Source organism: Paroedura picta, chromosome 12, assembly GCF_049243985.1.
Source record: "Paroedura picta isolate Pp20150507F chromosome 12, Ppicta_v3.0, whole genome shotgun sequence".
Classification (NCBI taxonomy): domain Eukaryota; kingdom Metazoa; phylum Chordata; class Lepidosauria; order Squamata; family Gekkonidae; genus Paroedura; species Paroedura picta.
In genome coordinates this window covers 49,071,189-49,092,562 of record NC_135380.1, presented here as the reverse complement: position 1 = coordinate 49,092,562, position 21,374 = coordinate 49,071,189, and the positions used below count along the sequence as shown (strand labels likewise).

Sequence of the window (21,374 nt, the reverse complement as noted above, 5' to 3'; positions counted from 1 at the left end):
ATTCCTGTTAATCCTCCCAGAAATGCCAAAGAATTCTTTTTTCATGTGACAACAGCAGCAGAATTAATAACAGCAATAGAGACATTCTGAACTGCCCACAGTGACGCCAGGCTTGAGAAGCTTGGAGAACTATGTAAGATGGCCAAACTGACAAATCTAGTAAACAGGAGACCTCCAGATGAATTTCAAAGTAATTTTTATTTATTTTATTTAGATTTTTATACCACCTTTCCAAATGGCTCTGGGCAGATTACATAAAACATCATGAGGTAATTACATGGAACATCACAACAAATATACAGTATTTGCTGGCGTATAAGACTACTTTTTCCCCGTGAAAAACATGCCTCCAAGTGGGGGGGGGTCGTCCTATACGCCAGGTACACTTCAAACTCTATATTTTGAGTGGAAATGTTGAGGGGTCGTCTTATACGCCCCATCGTCTTATACGCCGGCAAATACGGTAACAATCATATCATATTAACTAGAATATTTCAACAGAACAAAGATAGCAACTTTAAGGGAACCCTTGGGTAGTTCATATTTAGTCATGTAAGGTGGATGTCAGGGGGGACCAGCGGATGTTGTTGGGTCAGTCGGCCTCAAGCAAATGCCTGGTGGAGGAGCTCCCTTTTGCAGGCCCTGCGTATTCTGGGAGTTTGGGCAGGGTCCTGATCTCTTCAGGGAGCTCATTCCACCAGGTGGGGGACAGGACAGAGAAGGCTTTGGCCCTTGTTGAGGACTGGCGTGCTTCTTTGGGGCCAGGGATCACCAGCCGGTTGGTGGCAGCGGAGCATTGTGCACTTTTGGGGGCGCAGGCAGAGAGACAGTCTCTCAGGTACACTAGGCCCAGACTGTGTATGGCCTTGAAGGTACCAAACCCTTAAGCCTGATCCGGAATTTAATTGGGAGCCAGCTGAGTTGTTGGAGAACAGGCCGGATGGGAGATCTCCATGATGTATTAGCTTCCAATGAGGCAGCAGCACATGGCAACAGGGACAACGGGTCAGGGACACCATCGCCATGTACATGTACAAACACCGACCATGTGGGGAGGCACCCCACTGATTGCAGGCAGCCACAGGATACACCCCGCCCTGAGCACCACCACTGCCACCCACCACCCACAGACACCAGCAGCTGCTGTGCGCCGTATATTGATGTGCAGCCATCACATCGGAGAGTACCGTTGCGGCAAGTGGGCCGCATGCGTCCCTGCCGCCGTGCAGCCAATTGGGTCTGGGACTAGCCCCTGCCCCTACATCCGTGGGGAGCGGCCATGCAGTCCCTGGTGGGCTCCAACTCCACCGCCAGGGCCGCGGCAACTGGGAGCGCCTCCCCCGCCAGCAACGGCAGTTGATGGGGGGGAGCCCTCCGGTGGCCTTCCAACTGCTGGCATCAGGCACTCCAGGACTGTAGCTGTCTGCTCCAGGGCTGCCGCCGCCAGGGACACAGGCCCAGCCATGGCCTCCTGGTAGAGCTCCTGGAAGTCAGCCCACCCCCACCGGTCCCAGTTGTCCTCCTGCTCTGTGTGCTCCTGGTCATGCTGCAGCATGGTGTCTGCTGCGCTGCCATGCTGGTGTCCATCGCTGTCACCGTCAAGGCCACCACTTGCTGCCTCTGGCGACCACCCCCGGCCCTTATAGGGGCAGCATGGCCATCAGTTGGCGTAGCACCCCACTCCTGAGGCTGTCAGGCGCTGCACGTCTATCATGCGTCAGAGGCCAGTCCCATCGCCATCACGAGGCTGTCGGCTGGCCACTGTGGGGGCGTGGTTGAAAGGGGCAGGGACCAGACATGCCTCTTCATTCACCAGCATGCTGCGGACCTGGAGGGAGTGGCACAAGGGGTCCCGGTGGCAATGCCAAGTAGTGGAGCTCCTGTGTGTACCTTTGTTCCGCTGGCCCCTCGGGTCCCCCTCCCCTGTGGGACAACCCCCCTGAACTGGGACCATGCCCTCTGGGTCGCAGCTGCCAGGGCAGGTGTTCCGTTCCTGTTCCCCGCGTTCCGTAGCCTGGCTGTGAGTACGCGGAACGCTGTTGCCGGTGCCAGCTAGAAGTGATGTTCTGGTGCCCGCCTCCAGGGTTGCGCTGCCTTGCCGGCCATAGGGCTCCCCAATTATGCACGTTCCTTCTCCAGCGTTGTGTCTGGTTGTGTTCTGGCCGGCAGGCAGCCTGCGCTTTCTTCCGCGCTTCCGTCACACAGATTATTCGGGGGTCTTTGTCAGTCCTGCGCTCAGCCACTGCCAGCGTCATGCATAATCCGGGAATTCCACGGACGCCGGCCCGGCCCTGAGGCGGGCCTTTCTCCCCGTACATAATGGGTCTAGCTGGCACTATGGGGACTGCTAGCAATTGTGTGTGTATTGTGCCATCAAGTTGATTCTAACATATAGCAAACCTATTAACGAGTGACCTCCAAAATGGCCTGTCATTCACAATCTTACTCGGTCTTGAAAGACTGGGGGTCATGGCTTCCTATAGTGGGTGGTCATGGGTACATTTATGGGTTGTTACTCAAAGCAGTGTGCAGGCTGCAAATGCAGCAGTACTGCTGCGCTTCTGAGAACCATGCACTATAAAAGGCCCTTGAAATGCAGATACACAAAACCCTCTTTCAGTTCATGGAAACACCTACAGAAGTCTCTAAAAAGTTCACCTGCATATTTTGCTTTCAGGCAAAATTCAGCAAACTCTTATCAATTCACAAATGCCACCCACACCATGATTTCCTCAAATGGACAAAATGGGAGCCACCAGCTCCTCTCACCTGGATGGCCCTTGAATGCTGATCATTCCAAGCTCTTCTGACTGGTCAATCAGCTGGCACTGAAACTTCTTGTCTTGCAAAGTCTTAATGATGTGTGACCAGTTCTGTTGTGCTATGGCACCTCCAATCGCAAGGTAGTAGCCATCTCCTGCAAAGTCAACCAGGGACCATTACCCAGGTATGTTGCCAAAATGCTGTGGCATGCAAACTCTTCCAGCATACAGACGCATAGACACATATTAGTTTGGAGGCTGTATTGTGGGCATAAAGGTACCCTGCCAGAACAAGACCCCCAAAATCCAGATGAAATCGATGGTGCCTGGAAAATTGCCCTAGACCCATGGGTATAATGGGGCCCACCAACACCTCTCTTGGTGCCAGCCACGTGCTTTTGGAAAGTGGGCAGAACCAGGTAGGGGTTTTCCTGGCAGGGCTTCTGATGAGGCACTGGAGATTGGACTGATCATGCAGATGGAACCATATGACTGGTTTTATTCACTCTCGCTCCTTTTTCCCAGGATATATATATATATTTATTTTTAATTACCCTTCGTCTCTCCTGCACTTAGGCTTCCTGTACATGAAGCTACAGGAGGCTTGTAGCCATTTTGTGGATGGCTCTACCTCTCACCGCAATTTGTGGTTATGCCCACCACCCCATATAGAAATTTCAGTGACCACCAGCCGAAAAAGGTTGGGGCCCCTAGGCTCTGCTACTATTAACCATAGAACCTGTGTCTACAAGGGCAATCCACACCTCTGAGCCAAGGGCAGGGAGGAACCGCCACCATCCTGCTTGCTGATTGCACTGCTCAGCAGGATACGTCTGCGGAGCACCTCCTGGAGCTTCAACTGCATGGAAGGATGGATTCTGTCCCGTTCCCTGTGCCCTGAGAGAGCCCACATTCTAGTCTGTTCTGAGGACACCAACATCAGGGCTGTAAGCCACTGTGGAGCCTTGTGTGTGTGTGTGTGGAGGGGGGGGGACACAATGACCCTGCCCACTTCATTTACAGCTCCAGGAATGCTCCAAATATTGTTCATTGATGGTCAAGTGGCCAAATACTCACCATTCCAGTGAGTGTCCCCCAAGCTTCCCTCCCTCCTTAAGTTCCCTCCCCTTCCCCTCTTTGTGATCCTGCTCTTGAACCAGAACGCACCTCTACATGGGCCCCTCTGGAGTACTGCAGCTCTCAAGCCCTGGACAAACTCATGAAGCCAGAGAGGCCCAATGGTGTCCCTTGGCCTGGCCAGTGAGGCAGAAGAAGAGCGCCTCTCCCAAAGGAATCCAGGGGGGCAAGCCTGTGCAGCATCCATGAAGCTGATATGGAAACATCATGGCTTTGGATCAGGGCTACCGTGATGGGAAGGGGGGGGAATGAAACTTGTGGCGCCAGTAATTCCAGAGCCCCTCCACTGTTTGGAGCTTGCCTGCCTTCTCTTCCCTCCCAGTCCTAAAACTTTCTCCTGTACTTGGATCTTTGCTCTGATCCAACAGGACTCCTCTTGTGTAAGTGAGATGAAGAAAAGTTCCCTTCAGTAAATGCACAACCCCACTAGTGGGCAGAGTGCCTCTTTTCTCCTTTCCAGTTGCCCTTGGTGGTGGCAAACACAGTCTGTGGCGGCAGAGGGGTCACGGTTGCCCTGAGGACTGGCTCAAGCAACAAACGCTGCAGAAAACTCAAGGGACCCACCAAGAAGGAGCAGCAATTGAGTTACAGCAGCTGATGGATGGATGGATGGATGGAGACTCAGAGCAGTAGAAATGTCCACACAGGTATCTAGCCAGAGGTAATGAAATCAAAATTCATGCCAACACCAGCACCAGATGATTTCCCATCCCAAAAGATGACACTCTCAAGATCAACATGTCCTATAGGAGGCAGGTCATGCTTAACCTCCTAATTTGAAAATGACCTCTTTAGGCCGCAGGGTTGCCAACCTCCAGGTGAATACGGAGATAGTGACCTGTTAGTAAATAGGAAGAGACAAGTAAAGAGGCAGAGAAACTGACAGAACGGCTACAAAGAAGTGTGAAAAGGAAATGTCTTTAATTCAAATTAGTACATGATGCCAAAATGTGGACCAGTTAAAAGACACATTTCAGAGCTTTCCTCAGAGGCTTATCCATACTACAAAAATGTTTTAATTACTGACAGAAAATAATTAAACTTGAAAAAACAAATAGTCTTGTATTTTACTTACATGAGTAATAACATATTTTACATGTACATGATGGAGGATTTACAAGCTTTGTGGGCTAAACCACCAGTATTCAGTCCCCTGCAGAAAGTATTTCTGGCACATAATTCTCTGCATACAACTATTATACTTTGTGATTTCAGGTAAGCTCTATTAATATCTATATATATATTTCAATATGAGATTAGTTTTCAAATGTGTTCCTTACACTAAACCGGGCTTTGAATTGTTTTCTTCATTTGAGATACATTGCTCAGAAACATTTGCAAACCAGCATCGTTGTTGCATGCAAAATATGTTATGTAAGTAAAATACAAGACTATTTATTGCTACAAGTTTATTTGATTATTTTCTGTTAATAATTGTAACATATGGCATCATGTACTAGCTTGAATTTAAAATGTTTCTTCTTCACACTTCTTCATAGCCAGTCTGTCAGCACCTCCAAGTGAAGCCTGGGGATTTCATGGAGTTATCATTGATCTCCAGACTACAGAGATCAATTCCCCCGGAGAAAATGGTGGGCCCTATGACATCACTCTGCTCAAGAACCATTTACTACCTGGCTCTTCTCACAGAAGACCTGGTATAAACTCAAAAGCAGCAAGCATGTAAATGATTCTGACAATCACCAGCAATAGAGCAGGGTTACATGGGCTTTATTACCTTTGTGTTTGTTTGTTTTGCATATTATGCTTATGAACATCTACAAATAACATCACCAGAGAACAAAAAAGCCCATAAAACACATACAAAAATAACACAAACATCACAATCACAACCTAAAATTTGACTTCTTACCTTTGAAGGCTGGTGCCAGTGCTGAATCAGAGCTACCAGGCACTATTGGACTGACGGTCAGGTCGCTCTCGACTCCTCCATGTTCATTTAGCATGCATGTGTAGACAGTCATCCCTGGAAACAAATTAGGAGTCCCCAGATGGGTGAAAGATGATCCCTGGGAGGAATGGTGCTTGAAGCTTACATATACAGCATCAAACCCTGGCAGGCTCTCTTCAGGTTCTCCCTTTTGCATCACCTGCTACCTAACCCATTTATCTGGAGATGACAGTGATTGAGCCTGGGACTCTCTGCATGCCAAGAGAGGCGCTACCATTGAGCTATGGCCCCTCCACAAGTACCATCAAGACTGTTCCGAATAATCTGGATCCCTCTTCAGACTTCACTGAGCTAGGATGGCTCATGAGAACTAGAGAAAACAATTCAAGATCTCCAGAAATGGTAGATGAAGGCAATAAGACATTGTCCCTGAGCAGATGCTCAAAATACAGTTTCCAGCTGGGAAACACATGTGCAGCTTTCTCTTCTCCAATGAGTATTGGGGGGGAAAAACAATCCCATGTATGCATGCATGAGTGACCAATGGACATATAATAAAGGTACCTGTTGCTGTTTCCTAAAAGACAGGCATCTTGAAGGGGCAGGCACAAAGCTTGGAAAACTTGCAAAATGTGTGTGTAAGGACTAGGCAAGTTGTGCTGTGGGCTCACCCATTTTCCATGCCACTGTTCGTTCAAGACTAAGAAGTCCCAAAGGGTCACTGTTACTTGCTCCAGTTTCTTGTTTCTCTGCCCTTCTTTTCCCCCTGAGCACAGATAAGGAGACATTTTCCTGCTTATACCAGGAGCTTTTTACTGTTTTTATCTGTATCTGATATCTGATGGTCTATGACCACAATAATAAACTACTACTACTACTACTACTACTACTACTACTACTACTACTACTGGGAGCCCCAGATAAGCCAGAGAACAAAGCAAAGATCATTGTTGGTTTAAGTGCTCCAGGTGTGGGAGGTTCATGTGCCTTCTGTCATTAGACATGAGGCCAACTCCTGGACACTGGGGCCAACTGGTCTGGCAGCTAAGCAGCTCTGGATGTTGCTCAACACAGCATGAACCAAAAGTCCAATGAGACTGCTCTCCAGGAGGACACATCTGCCTTTACCCGCGGAAGGAGAAAGTAGAGGATGAATGCACTCCTCAGTCCATATTTTAATGTAAAAATGGATTTAAGTATATAAGATCTTTCTGGAACAGACCAGTCTCTATCTTGTCCAGGCTTCCACAATGGCTCTGGAAAGGTTTCATCGATTGGGTGGGAGTTAATTTTTCATATATTTAAAATTTCAAAAATTATTGGGTGATATGACCATATATGATCATGTTGGCTCTCTTCCCAAATGATGGGCCTGGAAGGGGTGGGAAGGGGAAGGGCCCCAGCCATACAAATCCTCGCTGGAATCCAGTGAGGTAAGTACTCTCCTTTTAACTCAACTGTAGGGGGTCTATGATGGAGCAGCATAGGTGTGCTCCAGCCCTATTTCTGGAATTGGGGGGGGGGGATGGAGTGGCATAGGCCTGCTCTGGCCCCCTTTCTGGCATTGGGGTGGGGCAATGGACTGGCTTAGGCCTACCCTGGCCCTGTTTCTGCAGACTCCCGCTATACGCTCCCTTTGTGAAGAGCAAACTGGCAGCCAGTTCAGCTATGGCTCTGTTCACAAATCATCTGAAAATATCCCTGTGCTGTCACTTCATGTGCTGTGGGAGTGGCCTGGTGATGTCACTTCTGGTACCATGTGACTTCTGGAGGTGTAGCAGGAAGATGTGGCCTGCTGACATCAGTTCTCGGACTTCTCAAAGCCTAAAGAATGTTTCAGGGCTTTCTCAATGGTAAAAAAATGGTCCAATGTCCTGTCTTGTACAGTGGCCGGCCAGTTCCCAGAATCATAGAATCATAGAATCATAGAGTTGGAAGGGACCTCATGGGTCATCTAGTCCAACCCCCTGCACTATGCAGGACACTCACATCCCTCTCGCTCATCTACTGTAACCTGCCACCCCCTTGAACCTTCACAGAATCAGCCTCTCCGTCAGATGGCTCTCCAGCCTCTGCTTAAAAAGCTTCTGGTGATCCAACAACAGGGTACAAAAGCTGATGCCTTCCCTGGATGTTGCCTCCTCGCATTGGAATTCAGAGGCTACCTTTGACCCTGGAGGTTCCGTTCAGTCACCAAAGAAAGGAATAAATTGAATATATGGACACACAAAGCAGCTATTTACTGAATCAGACCATTGGTCTGTCAAGGTCAGTATTGCCCTCTCACGAGGTCTGTCGCTTGGTTGTTTTAACTGCAGATACCAGGGATTGAAACTGGAAACTCCTTCATGCAAAGCAAAGCAAAGCAAAGCAAAGGCACTTCCACTGAGCCACAGGCCCCCTGGATTTATTTTATTTATTTTTATTTATTTGTTCAGCTTTTAGGCTGCCCCTTTCACAGTCTCAGGGTGGCTTACATTAAAAACCCATACAATAAAAATAATATCATTATTAAAATTAATAAGATTATTTCTTCCCAACAAGTCTGGAATCATATAAGTTGGAACTCAAACTTCCTGTCCAGGCTCAGAAGAAGAGAGGCGGGGGGACCTGTTCCAATACCAAGAAGTTCTGCCTTTGGTCTCAACCAAACGCCCAGTGGAAGAGTGCTGTTCCTCAGGCCCTTAGGAACTCTGGCAGTTCCATCAGGGCCCTGGTCTCTGCTGGCATCTCATTCTACCAGGCTCAAACCAGGCTCTGGCTGATGCCAAGCACACTTCTCTGGGGCCGGGGGTCACCAGCAAGCTGAGCGAAGTGCTTTACAGGGGGTGTATTCAGAGAGGCAGTCCCTCAGGTATGCAATCCCAGACCACATAAGGCCTTGACAGTTAAAGCCAACACCTTAAATCTGACCTGGAACTCGACCAGCAGCCAGTGCAGCTGATGGAGAACAGGTCAAATATGGGCTCTCCATGGGGTCCATGTAAGCTGCCTTCTGGGCCAGTTATAATTTCCAGGTCAGGGCTAAGGGTAGGCCCATGTAGAGCAAGTTAAACTAGCCTGGAGGCGATTGTCACATGAATCACTGCAGCTAGGTGTTCTGTGGCCAGATAGGTTGTTAATAGCTTCTCATGGCATAGATAGAAAAAAGCCTGCTGATCGGCACTTCCCTGGTCAGGGAGGTGTCAAGGATCACCCCCCAATTCCTGATGGTAAGTGCAGCCTGAAGCTGCACTCTATCAAGAGAGGGGAGGCGTGCTTTCTCCTCTGTTGTCCAGACCTTCCTCTCAAAGAAAAAAGGGTTCCAACTAGGGTTCAGCACTTTGGCTTGGTTTGGCCACCTCGGTGATCACCAGAGCTCTGTAACTGCGTGCAGCCGCTGCCTGGTGTGCCGCTGCCACTGCCCCTCCTCTACGCACCTTGGCACTAGCCTCCTATGCGCCGCCTCGGGCTTCAGTGATCGGCAAGGCGGCCAAACCAAGCTGAAGCCTAGTTCCATCCCTCGCATCAGGTTTATCTCTGATGGAGGGGCAGACCCTCTGAGAAAGGGTCTGTCAATGTCACTAATACAAAATAAGCCACATGTTTTTGGTCAAATAAATATTTATTAAAATTGGAGACAAAATAGAACCTGTATGATAATATGGATGCAAAATTTGGGTACAAATATTACATTTGATGAATGGGAACAATTATGGTGTAAGAACTTGAAAATGACAACATGTCAAGCATTACAAGAAAATTGGTATAAAATGTTTCATAGATCAAGTAAATGTGATGTTATGGGTTGGAGATGTCATGATAGAATTGGGTCTTTTTTCATATGTGGTGGTCTTGTAAAATTACAGAAAAGTTCTGGATAAAAGTTCATAATAAATTACAAGCTATTTTTAAACTTACGTTTCCTTTCGATCCAAAAAATATGATGCCAAGTATTTTTCCTGTGGAATTAACGTAACACGCTAGAGAGTTCCCCCCCCCCCATGCAGCCCCTTCAGATTGCATCAAGGTGGAAGCAACAAAAACAAAAACAAAAAACAAGCCTGATATAGCCTCTTAGACTGGGAAGATTAGAGAGCTCACGCTAATGGCAAAGTTAATCAACTTAATTAATAGAAAACCACCAGAAAACTTTCAAGACTGTTGGGACTATTATAGGAAATCTCTGTAACTTTTATGCTGATAGTAAAATTTATAATCATGAAAAAGGTCAACAGTCCCTTGGTTAAAGGAAGAACAGATTCTCCGTATTGGTAAAGTCTGATAATGGCCATGATGGGGAAGCCATAGGAAGCAATCATACCTGGGGGCTTGCTAACATCAGCTGTAAATAGCCAGTCAGCTGCTTTCCCAGCCTCAGGTCCCACAAGGTAAAATTTGCCAAAGTAAGACATGTTGAATACCGCCACCGCATTTCGGCAGGTTAAGCACTCGTTCCTGATCTAAGAATCCAAAAGACAGACACACAGATGTGAAGGGGACACGCCACAGTCCTCGTGGCCACACACACACTCAGACAGAGGCAGTCAAAACTGCTCTCCAGAAGTCGTTTGCATGGAGGCAGAAGCTGGCAGGCAGGCAGGCAGAAGAAAGAAGAGCAAAAATCAGTCTGGGTCTTTTTCTTGGTCCTCATTTTTTAAAAAATGAAGACCTTCCTTCAACGATAATTTAAAGTGTGACCACCACATTCACTGGAAATCCTGCCCTTGACATTGATAATTCATCACCGTCACTCGTATCCCTTCCCTGCCTCTGGGCTTGAATTCATTTCTCTAAAGCCAAATGGAACTTGGTGTACCAAAGAATAGTCAACAGTTCCTTTCATGGGCCTGTCAGCTTTGCTTGAGGAAGTCAAATGCACTACCCTTGAATTAACGGAGAGGACAAAAACAGGCAAGGTTGTGTATTTCTCCAGCCTGCTGGCCTAGGCTGGATTCAGCACACAGAAGGGTGGTGAAATCTGCAAAGCCTGAGGAGTGTAGGAGTGCAACTTTCAAGCTTCCTTGAACCCACAGAAAACAATCTGCCTGGAAAAAACAGCCGCTTTGGAAGGCAGACTCTATGGCACTTTACCCCACTGAAGTCCCAAAATTCTGCTCTCCTGAAGCTTCCCCACTCTCCCTGAAATCTCGCGGTGTTTCCCAACCTGGAATTGGCAACCCACCTGAGCAGTCCCATAACTGCATACGATTCTTCATAAAAAGGGACCCAGGGCATTATGGGAACTGTAGTTTGGGGATTTCTTCCCAGGTAGAAGGCACTGTAACGCCTGAAGCCCTCGTTCTGCTTCCCTCAGCACCCAGTCCAGTGGCAGAGCACCAGCACGGCATGCAAAAAGTGCCATTTCTTGGCAAAGGAACTCAGACAGGTGAACTGAGAAGGTCTCTCTCTCTGAAGCTGGGAAGAACCACTGCAGGGCCTAGGTGCCCACCTTGCACAGCAGCGGGGGCACAAAGCATAATGTGTCCTGGGAGACCCAGGAAGGGCTGGGCTCCATAAACCGGTTCTTGGCTGAACTGCATGCACGCATTCTTAAAAGCAGCACTGATATTATTTCTGGATTGTTTTGGGTCTCTTGGGAAGACAGAAAAGACTCCAGGAATATTCTCACCACACTGGACCGTTTGTTCCCTCCTCATTTTGGCTTTGAACCAGGAGCCTTCACAAGTAGCTCCTTATTCCTCGTGAGGAAAACCAGCCCAGCCCTCTCCCTCCTCGGCTACTTTTCTGCTTGCAAGGATTATAAGATTACCCCCTAAACTTTCCTCCTCCGCTTGTGCCCTGAAGCAGCTAGTTCCCCTCCCAATTATACTGCATGAGGGGATCCAGAGACAGCCTGGCAGTCCTTATGGAGAGGACGGATGGGCCCCTGGCAGGTCAGAGCACAGAGTACTCACCACTTTGTGATGAGGGGGGAAATCAAAAGTGTACTCATCCGACAGCAGCTGGCCATAGGTGTATTTTTCATGAGGTTGATGGTCGTACGCCCCATAATAGTCGTAATCCAAAACCTATATTGGAAATGGTAAGAATAAGCAGCAGCAAAGAATGGGACCTTTCTTTCTTGGCGGAACTTTTCTGATATCCCCTGAAAGGCCGGAAGGCCTGGGGCGGCGGGTCACAAAACTCAGCATGGCAGAGAATTCTTGGACATGTTCTGTACTGCAGGGGATGCTGGTGTCCTTCGAGATTCTCTGGGCCAGCCAAAAGGGCTGGGGAGTGAGGGTGAGCTTGCACAGTCCTTTGCTTAACTGGGCCATTGCTAATGCAGGGCAATAGGGTGCCCATGTGGGCCATGCTGCCCACAGAGAACTTTGCTGAGTTTAGAAAGTTGCTGGGGCTGGTTGGGGTTAATTAGAGACTTAATTGCCACTGCAGATTTTGCTAAATATTGCTGTCATGAACCCTTGGTTCCTGTCCCATTTAACAAACCTACATACTTGCCCCCCCCCCCGAGTTTCCTGGAACTCCTACTCGGCTCTGGCATTTCAACTGAGTGCAGGAGGGTCACCCCTCCCTTTGCCTGTGCTTGCATTTCAAAGGATTCATCCCGAGTCCACAGCACCTTGCTATCTTCCTTCAAGGCTGTTCCTCTCAGAACTCAAAACAACACTTGGAGAAATTTCTCTAACACCCTTCCATATCAAAGAACGTTTTGATCCTGGTTTCCTGTGTGAATGCCCCCTTCCCACCTAGGCTTGTCCCTTGCCTTGCCCCTTTTTCTCACGACCCAGGTATATACCGTATAAACCCGCATATAAGCCGACCCGCATATAAGCCGAGGCACCTAATTTCCCCCCAAAATGCTGGGAAACTTATTGACTCGCATATAAGCTGAGGGTGGTGTTTGGATAGTGGTGTCCTCCCCTCCCCCCTGTTTTGGGCAGGATCTTTATTTCCCTTTCCTTCCCACCTTCCTCCTCCCCCTTTCCCTCTGACCCCCCCTTGCCTTTGGATATCCCGTCCTGTGCTGCTTCCCTCCTTCTTAGCCAGGTGTTGTTCCCTGCACTTTCCATGGCTTCCTCTAGGGGCGCTTCCTCCTTCTGCTCTCTGCCTAGGGAGCTTCAGGGCTTCCTGCAGCTTCCTGCACATGCTGGCCTCCTGCTGGCCTCGCTAAGGCAGGGAGAGGGGCAGGCGGAGACTGTTCTTCCCCTCCCGGGCTGGCTGCCTCTCTCCTTTGCTCCTGCTTCTGCTCTTCAGGCAAGTATGCTTGTCTCCCACCTTCCTGTCTTGTCTGGCAGCTGGTTTTTTAATAGCCGCATATAAGCCGAGGAGGGCTTTTTCAGCTTAAAAAAAGGGCTGAAAAACTCGGCTTATAGGCGAGTATATATGGTAGGTCTTGCCACCTAACACAGTGTCTCTGTCAAAGCTTCTGTGAGCATATGTTACACATGGACTATACTTTGCTGACTTCTCCAAATAAAGACTATTTACTTAAAGCTTTCTCCGGAAGCCCGAGAGTTATTTCTGTGGGGCGAGTTTGCTGAGGTTCAACCACTTGGTTCCTGACAGTTGCTCTGGTGGCAGTGCCCACCTTAGCACAAGAGTCTTCATTGTGTGACTGAAGTTAACAGTGGCAGCCATATTGGAGATGGCTCCGCCTCCTGCAGCTACCATTTTGTGGCTGTGTACACCACAATGTGTCAGAATGCTAAATATGCTTGCAGGCACTAAAGCAGTCATTCCCAACTGGGTGTCCGCAGAAGATCTGGAAGGGGTCTGCGGCATTTTCCCTCTGGCTTTAATAGAAACTGCTGTAAATGCTGCAAACTCGGAATGCTTGCTGGGTTTTCAATCTCTCTCCACCACTGGTGCTTTCCCATTGGTTAGTTTTCAGTGCAAGGGCTCTTGGGACTTGTAGTTCCTGCATTGTTCCTAGTAACCATTTATTCTATGTAGCTGTTGTTGTGTCACATGCTACGGGCTCTGCAGCTGTAGGGGCCTCACATACTGCCTTCCCAGCAAAGCCCCTAAATTGAGTGACATGCAGTTTTCCAAAGAGCACAAGCATGGAGAGCCCCCCTTTGACCCTGGCCCTTCTGGGCTCTGCAGGAAGTGGTGTGAGTAAAGTGCCCCAGGGCCCATTGAGTCCAACATTGTTGCATAGAGGGCCAAATCCAGGCGCTATCAAGAGGTACACCAGCAGAGTCAGAACTCCAGAAGCCTTCCCACTGTGGCCCCGCCGGCACCAAGAATACAGAGGGCCATTCCGCACAGAAAAAAAAGCATCATTAGGCCAGTGCAATGGTGTAACACTAAAAAAATGGACCTCCCTGATTTCCTCACCTGGACTCCTCTGCTGCCGTCTAGCGCTTCCTGCCATTTCGCACACCTGCTTGAAATGGTGAAAGAGGGGAACGTGCTATACACGCTCCTCTCTTCCCCCTGTCAATCAAGACAGGCATCCAATCACCTTTCTCCCTCTTTTAAAGAAACTGCAAACTAATTTTTTTATGACTTCTGAGTTTAAAGACATATGCATCCTTTTACTGCAAACACTCTTGAAGCCTTGAAGCTTTAAAATGTAGCCTTGAAGCTTAAAAAAAATGAGGGGGTGATATTTATTTTTATTTTTTTGGGTGGGGAAGAGACATGCTTTATGGACAAACTGGTGGGGGAAAAAAGAAAAGAAAGCCCCATTCCGGGTCAAGAGAGAGGGAGGCACTGGAGCTGGAAATCTCGCTACTTCAGCCACTTTGGTAACTCACATGTCTTGCATGAGTGTCTTGCTGGCTGCTTTCATCCTGCTAGCGCTACATGGCAAGGATTCCCCTGCAAGCCCTTTAAAACGGAGGATGTAGCAGCCATTTTGCAGATGTTTACACTGGATGTTTACGACGTCGTGCAAAACACTAAAAATATGGCATTTGCAAAGGGTAAGACTCCCATTAAGAGCCTCTTGTGACGCAGAGTGGTAAGGCAGCGACATGCTGTCTGAAGCTGTCTGCCCATGAGGTTGGGAGTTCGATCCCAGCAGCCGGCTCAAGGTTGACTCAGCCTTCCATCCTTCCGAGGTCGGTAAAATGAGTACCCAGCTTGCTGCTGGGGGGTAAAGGGTAACGACTGGGGAAGGCACTGGCAAACCACCCCGTATTGAGTCTGCCATGAAAACGCTACAGGGCGTCACCCCAAGGGTCAGACATGACCCGATGCTTGCATAGGGGATACCTTTACCTTTACTTTACCTAAGACTCCCACTTCCTTAATTGGATGTGGAATGGCTTAGAGCATCACTGCCCCATATGTAGGAACATAAGAGAAGCCATGTTGGATCAGGCTAGTAGCTCATTCAGCCCAACCCTCTGTGTCACACATTGGCCAAAACCCAAGGCTATCAGGAGACCCACCAGCAAGGCCAGAACTCCAGAAGCCCTTACCCATTGGTTTGTTTCCAGTGAACATAGTTCAAACAGCTCTTGGGATTTGGCCACTGTGACCCAGAGCATTGATGGGCTACTGACCTAATCCAGTCACGAGTGGGGCTGGATTCTGCCATACACGTCAAGGAGGCGAGGAGGAAGAAGCTGGTACTGGGCTGGTGACTTCTGGGCAGAGGGAAGACACCTTACTCTGCCCCAAAGAGGTCCAGCTCCCTCACCCAGACTTCAGCCACAGCCTCTCAAATCCACCTCAAGCACCTTTTCCCTGAGAAAACACACTCCCTGAAGAAATGCAAACATGGGTCTAATACATAGCAATTCTGGTGAGGATGTGGTGATGTCACATCCAATGGGAGTGCCTGGGTGATGTCACTTCTGGTGACATGTGACTTCTGGGGTGTGTGGCCAGCTGACATCACTTCCAGGAACCCTCAAAGCCTGAAGAATATTTCAGGGGGTTTTCCACAGTCCAAAGGTTCAAAAACGCTGATCTAAAGGGTTGGGGATCACAGGGCTAAAACAACAACCCAGATAGGTGTGTTTTGAAGTGGGAAAGACAAAAGAATGTTAGGTGATGTGGGAAGCAGTCATGGGAGAAAAAAACAAGGGCAGAAGGACAGCAGGAAACTCTAGGGGTTTCAGGCAAGAAAGCTGCAGGAGTAAAGATTACAGGCAAGGACATATCAGGAAACAAGGGCATGAAAGACATAGAGTGAGGCCAGTGGATGAGTTTGGCCTCAGAGCATGCTCCTCCCACCCCTTGCCCCATGCATGCTCCCCCCCCCCCAATCTTTACCTGTGCCATTCCCCGTGGATTGAACCAGCCTGGCCTCTCCCATCCGTGTCTCTCCTGAAAGATGCAGCCTTGCTGTAGCAGCTCCTAGGAGACAGATGAAGTGGAAGGTAGAGGGGAGAACTGGAAGAACTGACACTCCCTTCAAACTACAAGTCTGTACCCAGGAAATGGGCTGTTTTGTACATACTTGTCAAAGCCTTGTGTCATTTGCCATGTCTAATGTGATTCTATTTGATTCTGCAACGAGTACCATGTTGCAATGTTTGTTGTAGCCATTAAGTCCCGGGATTTGGACACAGAACTCTCATCCTCCAGTCCGTTCCCTTGCCCCCTTGCTGGGGCCTCTTGCCTTTCGCACCCCTTTTGTCATTCACGTCCCCTGGCCCGGCACCTCCTTACCTCCACCAGCCCACACGGTTACCATGCCAACCATTTGCAACTCAAGGCAACCTGTTATCTTGAGGAGGAGGGGGCCTTGGCCATCTAAAAAGGTAATATTGGACCTGAGTGGGGGTTCACCCCCAGGTCAAGCAAAGAGTGTGTTTGTTGCTACCTCAGTGCGACCTAATTAAGAAATCTGATTTTACAATCACAAGTCTTATTGGTGTCTGGGGGGAGGGGTGCATCCACACAATACCAGTGAATAAAATTCACCAACACTGAGGCGGGGGGGGGGGGAGAGAAGACTGTCACCAAGGGTTCTTGGGAGACAACAGTGAAGGGAAGGCACCCATGCCATGCAAGGCCTCAGGTATGGACCTGCCAGCAGCTCTCGGAACAGAGGAAGGCCAAGACTTCTCTCCACTAATAGACTCTTGGATTATGAGAGAACTTCTTGTAATGGCTACATTAACAATGGCTACATTGGTTCATCATAGACCACCAGAAGAATTTCAAGAATGTTGGCATGCATATTTGATTTGCTTGTAATTCCTGTTTTATTCTTATTCTTTTGTATAATCTCTTTACTATATTAAAAATAAAATAAATGAATAAATAAAGGCCAAGACTTTCCCAACCACCTGAAACTGTTCCAAAGCTTGGAGAAGAGCAAGTTTGGTGTAGTGGTTAGGAGTGCGGACTTCTAATCTGGCATGCCGGGTTCGATTCTGCACTCCCCCACATGCAGCCAGCTGGGTGACCTTGGGCTCGCCACGGCACTGATAAAACTGTTCTGACCGAGCAGCAGTGATATCAGGGCTCTCTCAGCCTCACCCACCCCACAGGGTGTCTGTTGTGGGGAGAGGAATGGGAAGGCGACTGTAAGCCGCTTTGAGCCTCCTTCGGGTAGGGAAAAGCGGCATATAAGAACCAACTCTTCTTCTTCTTCTTCAAGTGGCGTCATGCTGAAGTTTGCCTCATACACAGGAATGGTCCACACACGCATGTTCAGCATGAAGGGACTCCCAAACCTAGCAATGACTCCCATGCCTGATGGGCTGGTGGCATTTCTATTGCTTGTCACTGAGCAGAGTTGCCATTTGTTTGATCAAGTAACAGGTTTGCTGGATCGTGGAAATTCGGTTCATGTTGTTTACTTGGATTTTAGTAAAGCTTTTGATAAGGTTCCCCATGATGTTCTGATGGATAAGTTGAAGGACTGCAATCTGAATTTTCAGATAGTTAAGTGGATAGGGAATTGGTTAGATTCCCTATCCACTTTGTCCCACCCCTTTGTCCCACCCCTGGCCGTCACTCAAACGAACAGCCAATGGGCGGCCGTTATTACGCTCCTGAAAAGCCCCTTTCCCTTTAAGACAGGTTTTAAAAAAAATACGTTGCAACAAATCTGCGTTGATTCGTTGCAACGGAGAGACCCATCTAGCTGGCTGGTGGTGTATGAGCTGGCGATTAATTGTTGCCATGCTCCCCCGAGCACAGGCACGATTTTCGGCCCCCCAAAAAGGGAACTTGCAAACGGGGTTGTGTTGCGCTTGGTGACTTAAAGCAGCTCTGTGGAGGGACTGCAACCTGAGAAGCCTCGCTGGGTGAATGAAGGCTCGCCGGTTCGTTGCTCTCCACTCGCTCCGAGAAAAAAAATGGCAATCGCTTCGCCGGAAGATCAGAGGAGATAGCCAGGGGGAGGGACTTTGCTAAAACCGCAACAATGGGAACACACAGGTCTTTTTCGGAACTGTTGCAGATTGCTTGCAAGAGTGTAGCGCTTTTCGGAGGGTGAATCCACTTTTTGGGATTTCCCTTTAAGCGCTACAACGAAGTGCTTTTTGCCGATCGTTTTCAGGAGTGTGGCAGATTATGTACGACGTCATGCATAACTGCAAATTAGTAGCGTTTACAATTTGCCACACTCCTGCTACATTTAACCTGTGCAGAATGGGCCTATGATTCTATGATTCTATAATTCTAAGTGTGGCTGGTTTTAGGCCTTGTGTCATGCCATCTTGAAGAAAATGAAGTATAACCGAGACAGATGGCTGCATGTAGTCTACCTTTTTCATCTCCATCTCATGAAGGCCTTCCAAGTAATGTCATAGATTCTTGTAGTATCTTTGTGACGAGAGAAGTGTTGCCACAGCCTCCTGCGAATATCCTGCTTGGGTCAGCATCGACCTCTCAATTTCCAAGCGGTTAGCTTCATCCAGCCTGGATCTGAGTGCCGAATCAGCCCTTGACGAAGAAGATCCGGAATCTGAGGCAGTGTCATGTGAGGTTCTATGGCCATCTGGAGAATGGTGGAGAACCATGGCCTCCTGGGCCAGTATGGGGCTATCAAGATGACCGTCAAGGCATCTATCTTCTCTGCCCTCGGATGGTAAAACCTGGAAATGAACCTGGGCACCTGGCTGTTGTCTCCTGTTGCCATCAGACCCAGAACTGGTACTCCAAACCACAGAGTTATCTGTTTGAAGACCTCTGCCTTTAAGGACCACTATCCTTCCTGAATAGTTCGATGACTGAGCCAGTCCGCCTGCACATTCAGAGTTCCTTTGATGTGTTCCGCTTGCAGGGAGAGGAGGTTCTTCTCTGACCAATACAAGATTCTGGTCACCTCCTTCAATAGTGATTTGGATCTGGACCCTGCCTGCTTGTTGAGGTATGCCCTCACTGCGATGTTGTCTGTCCTCACCAGTATATGCTGGTTGATGATACTGTTCTGGAAGTGTAAGAGTGCCAGGTAGATTGCTCTCACTTCTAGAATGTTGATGGGGAGAGATGATTCTTCCCTTGTCCACGTGCCCTGTGCCGTGAGTTATCCCTTCACCTCCCCCAACCTGTCAGGCTGGCATCTGTGAAGATCCGTGTTTGACGAAGAGTGGTGTAGAACCTTCCTTGTGTCAGAGTTGACCTCTTAGACCACCATACTAGGCTTTGTTTTAGCTGAACGGTGACTGATCTCTCCTGCCCAGCCATGATAGCAGTCTGGAACAAGTAAAGAAACCTTTGGATTCCTCTCGTGTGCCATCTGCCCCTCTGGAGGGCCTCTGAATTGGCAACTAAGAGTCCTTGGACGCTTGCAAAGGCAATCAGTGACATGCTTCTCTTTTTCACCAGGTCCCTGATGGCCTTCTGTGTCTTTACTATTTTCTTCTCTGGGAGGAAGAATTTTTCTTGCAGTGTGTTTATTATCACCCCCAGATGTTGTATTTTTTGAGTAGGAATGAGAGTACTCTTTGTCCTGTTTACCAGGAACCCAAATTCCTGCAGGGTGGACAGTACCTGGGCGGTGTCTACTTCTGCCTTGACCCTCGAACCCGACCTCATGAGGACATCATCTAGGTACGGATGCAGGTGAATTCCTGATGTCCTGAGGATCACAACAACATTTATCAGAAGTTTGGAAAACACCTGTGGTGCCATGGCTAATCCGAACGGGAAAGCCTGATACTGGTAGTGACTTTTCCCTATGCAGAACCGCAGGAACCTGCGATGCGGGAGGAAGACTGGCATGTGCAGGTAAGCCTCCGTAAGATCTATTGATGTTAGGAATTCTTCCCATCTCAACGATTCCGCGATGGAGCGAAGTGTCTCCATTGTGAACTTCTTCAATTTTATGAACCTGTTGGTTAACTTCAGGTCCAGAATTGCTCTCCAATCACTATTTGTTTTTTGGTATGGTAAAGAAGAAAGAGTACACTCCTTCGAACTGCTCTGAGGCTGGGACTTCCTCGATTGCCTGAATATGTAGTAGATATTTTACGGCTTGAACCATGATCAATCTTTTTTCTTGTCTTAGAGGTAAGGTGGAGCTGACAAATCTGTTGGGGGGCGGGATGTTGGAATTCTATCCTGTAGCCCTGTTCCACTGTATCTCTTGCCCAATTGTCTGTTTGGGGTCTGCTTCAGCTTTGCTTGAACAGTGACAGGCGCCCCCCGGATGCCAGCTGGCAGTCATGCTCTAGACTGCGGGTTGGCATCCCGGTCAGACTTATCGCCCCTGTTGTATGCTCCCCTGTTTTTGTTTATTCTGGAAATTACCTCTTCTTCGGCCTCCCCAAAACTGGGACCAGGAGCCTCTCCGGCATTCCTGGCGAAAACGTGGCAAGGTGCCTTGCGAGCAAAAGGATCCAACCGTGAAGTTCCTGTTATTGGTACTGCACCGAACATACCTTGGCATCATCCTCTTTTTATCCTTAGTCTCAACCAGTATGCGTTCCAGCGCCTCCCCGAATAGTCTATCCCATCAAAGGGATATGCTGCTACTATAGATTTAGATTTAAGATCAGCAGTCCAGGCTCTAAGCCACAAAGCAGCCCTGGTCCTCTTAGCTGGGTGATCTTGAGGATCAGGTTCTTATGACAGCTTCAGATAAACTGCTGCTGTGGCCCTGGCCAGCATGTACTGATAGTCCTCCTGTTTAAAAAATCTCCCAGTCTGATCTGGAACGGAAACGTTTTCTGTAATTATTTCATCTGAAAGAAATTCCGAATCCTCTTTATTAACTTGCTCATTGTCAGAGGAATCATAATGGACTGAGGCACAAGAGCCCCTCTTTCTGGCAGTTTTAGTGGGCCAGTTGTGGGTCTGAGAGTCATAACCATAGGAACTAGTGGAAGGGTGAGGGGAGACCTCCCTTACGAGTCTGGGAACCTCAGATTGACAGAAGGCCACCATCTCCTCTCTCATTGCCTTACGGAAAAGTTCCAGCATTTCAGCATTAAAGGGGTTTTTATCCCCTTGACTCACGTGACCTTGTTGATTGTCCACTGGAGCATCAGAAGTCACAGCAGAGCCAGGAGTGGGTTCTGCCTCCTGCTCAATTTCCTCTGTTGCTGTGGGGGGGGGGGGGGGTTGGCCGCCAGGATGGCCCGGCTATTTATTACAAGCCCTTGATGATGCTGAGCTGCCTTCGCCAGAAGCATGCTTGTGGCTAGCAGATTTTTTATGGGCTTTCTTCGCCTCGGTCGGAGTGGCCCCGGGTGCACTCA

The 21,374-nt window shown here is 48.7% G+C and overlaps 1 protein-coding gene across 7 annotated transcripts in view; it reads right to left on the bottom strand.

Moving 5' to 3' along the window:
* Positions 1-21,374, bottom strand: part of SARDH (sarcosine dehydrogenase) — a 151,982-nt gene that overhangs the window by 60,697 nt on the left and 69,911 nt on the right. For all 7 annotated transcript variants that reach the window (XR_013226036.1, XR_013226037.1, XM_077306762.1 and 4 more), the window contains 5 exons: positions 15,988-16,071; positions 11,709-11,822; positions 10,115-10,253; positions 5,773-5,886; positions 2,770-2,917 (listed from right to left, as the gene is read on the bottom strand). Coding sequence is in view for 5 of the 7 variants with exons in the window: in XM_077306762.1 (XP_077162877.1) it covers positions 2,770-2,917; positions 5,773-5,886; positions 10,115-10,253; positions 11,709-11,822; positions 15,988-16,071 (599 nt within the window). In the remaining 2 variants the exon portion in view is untranslated. The remainder of the gene's footprint in view (positions 1-2,769; positions 2,918-5,772; positions 5,887-10,114; positions 10,254-11,708; positions 11,823-15,987; positions 16,072-21,374) is intronic.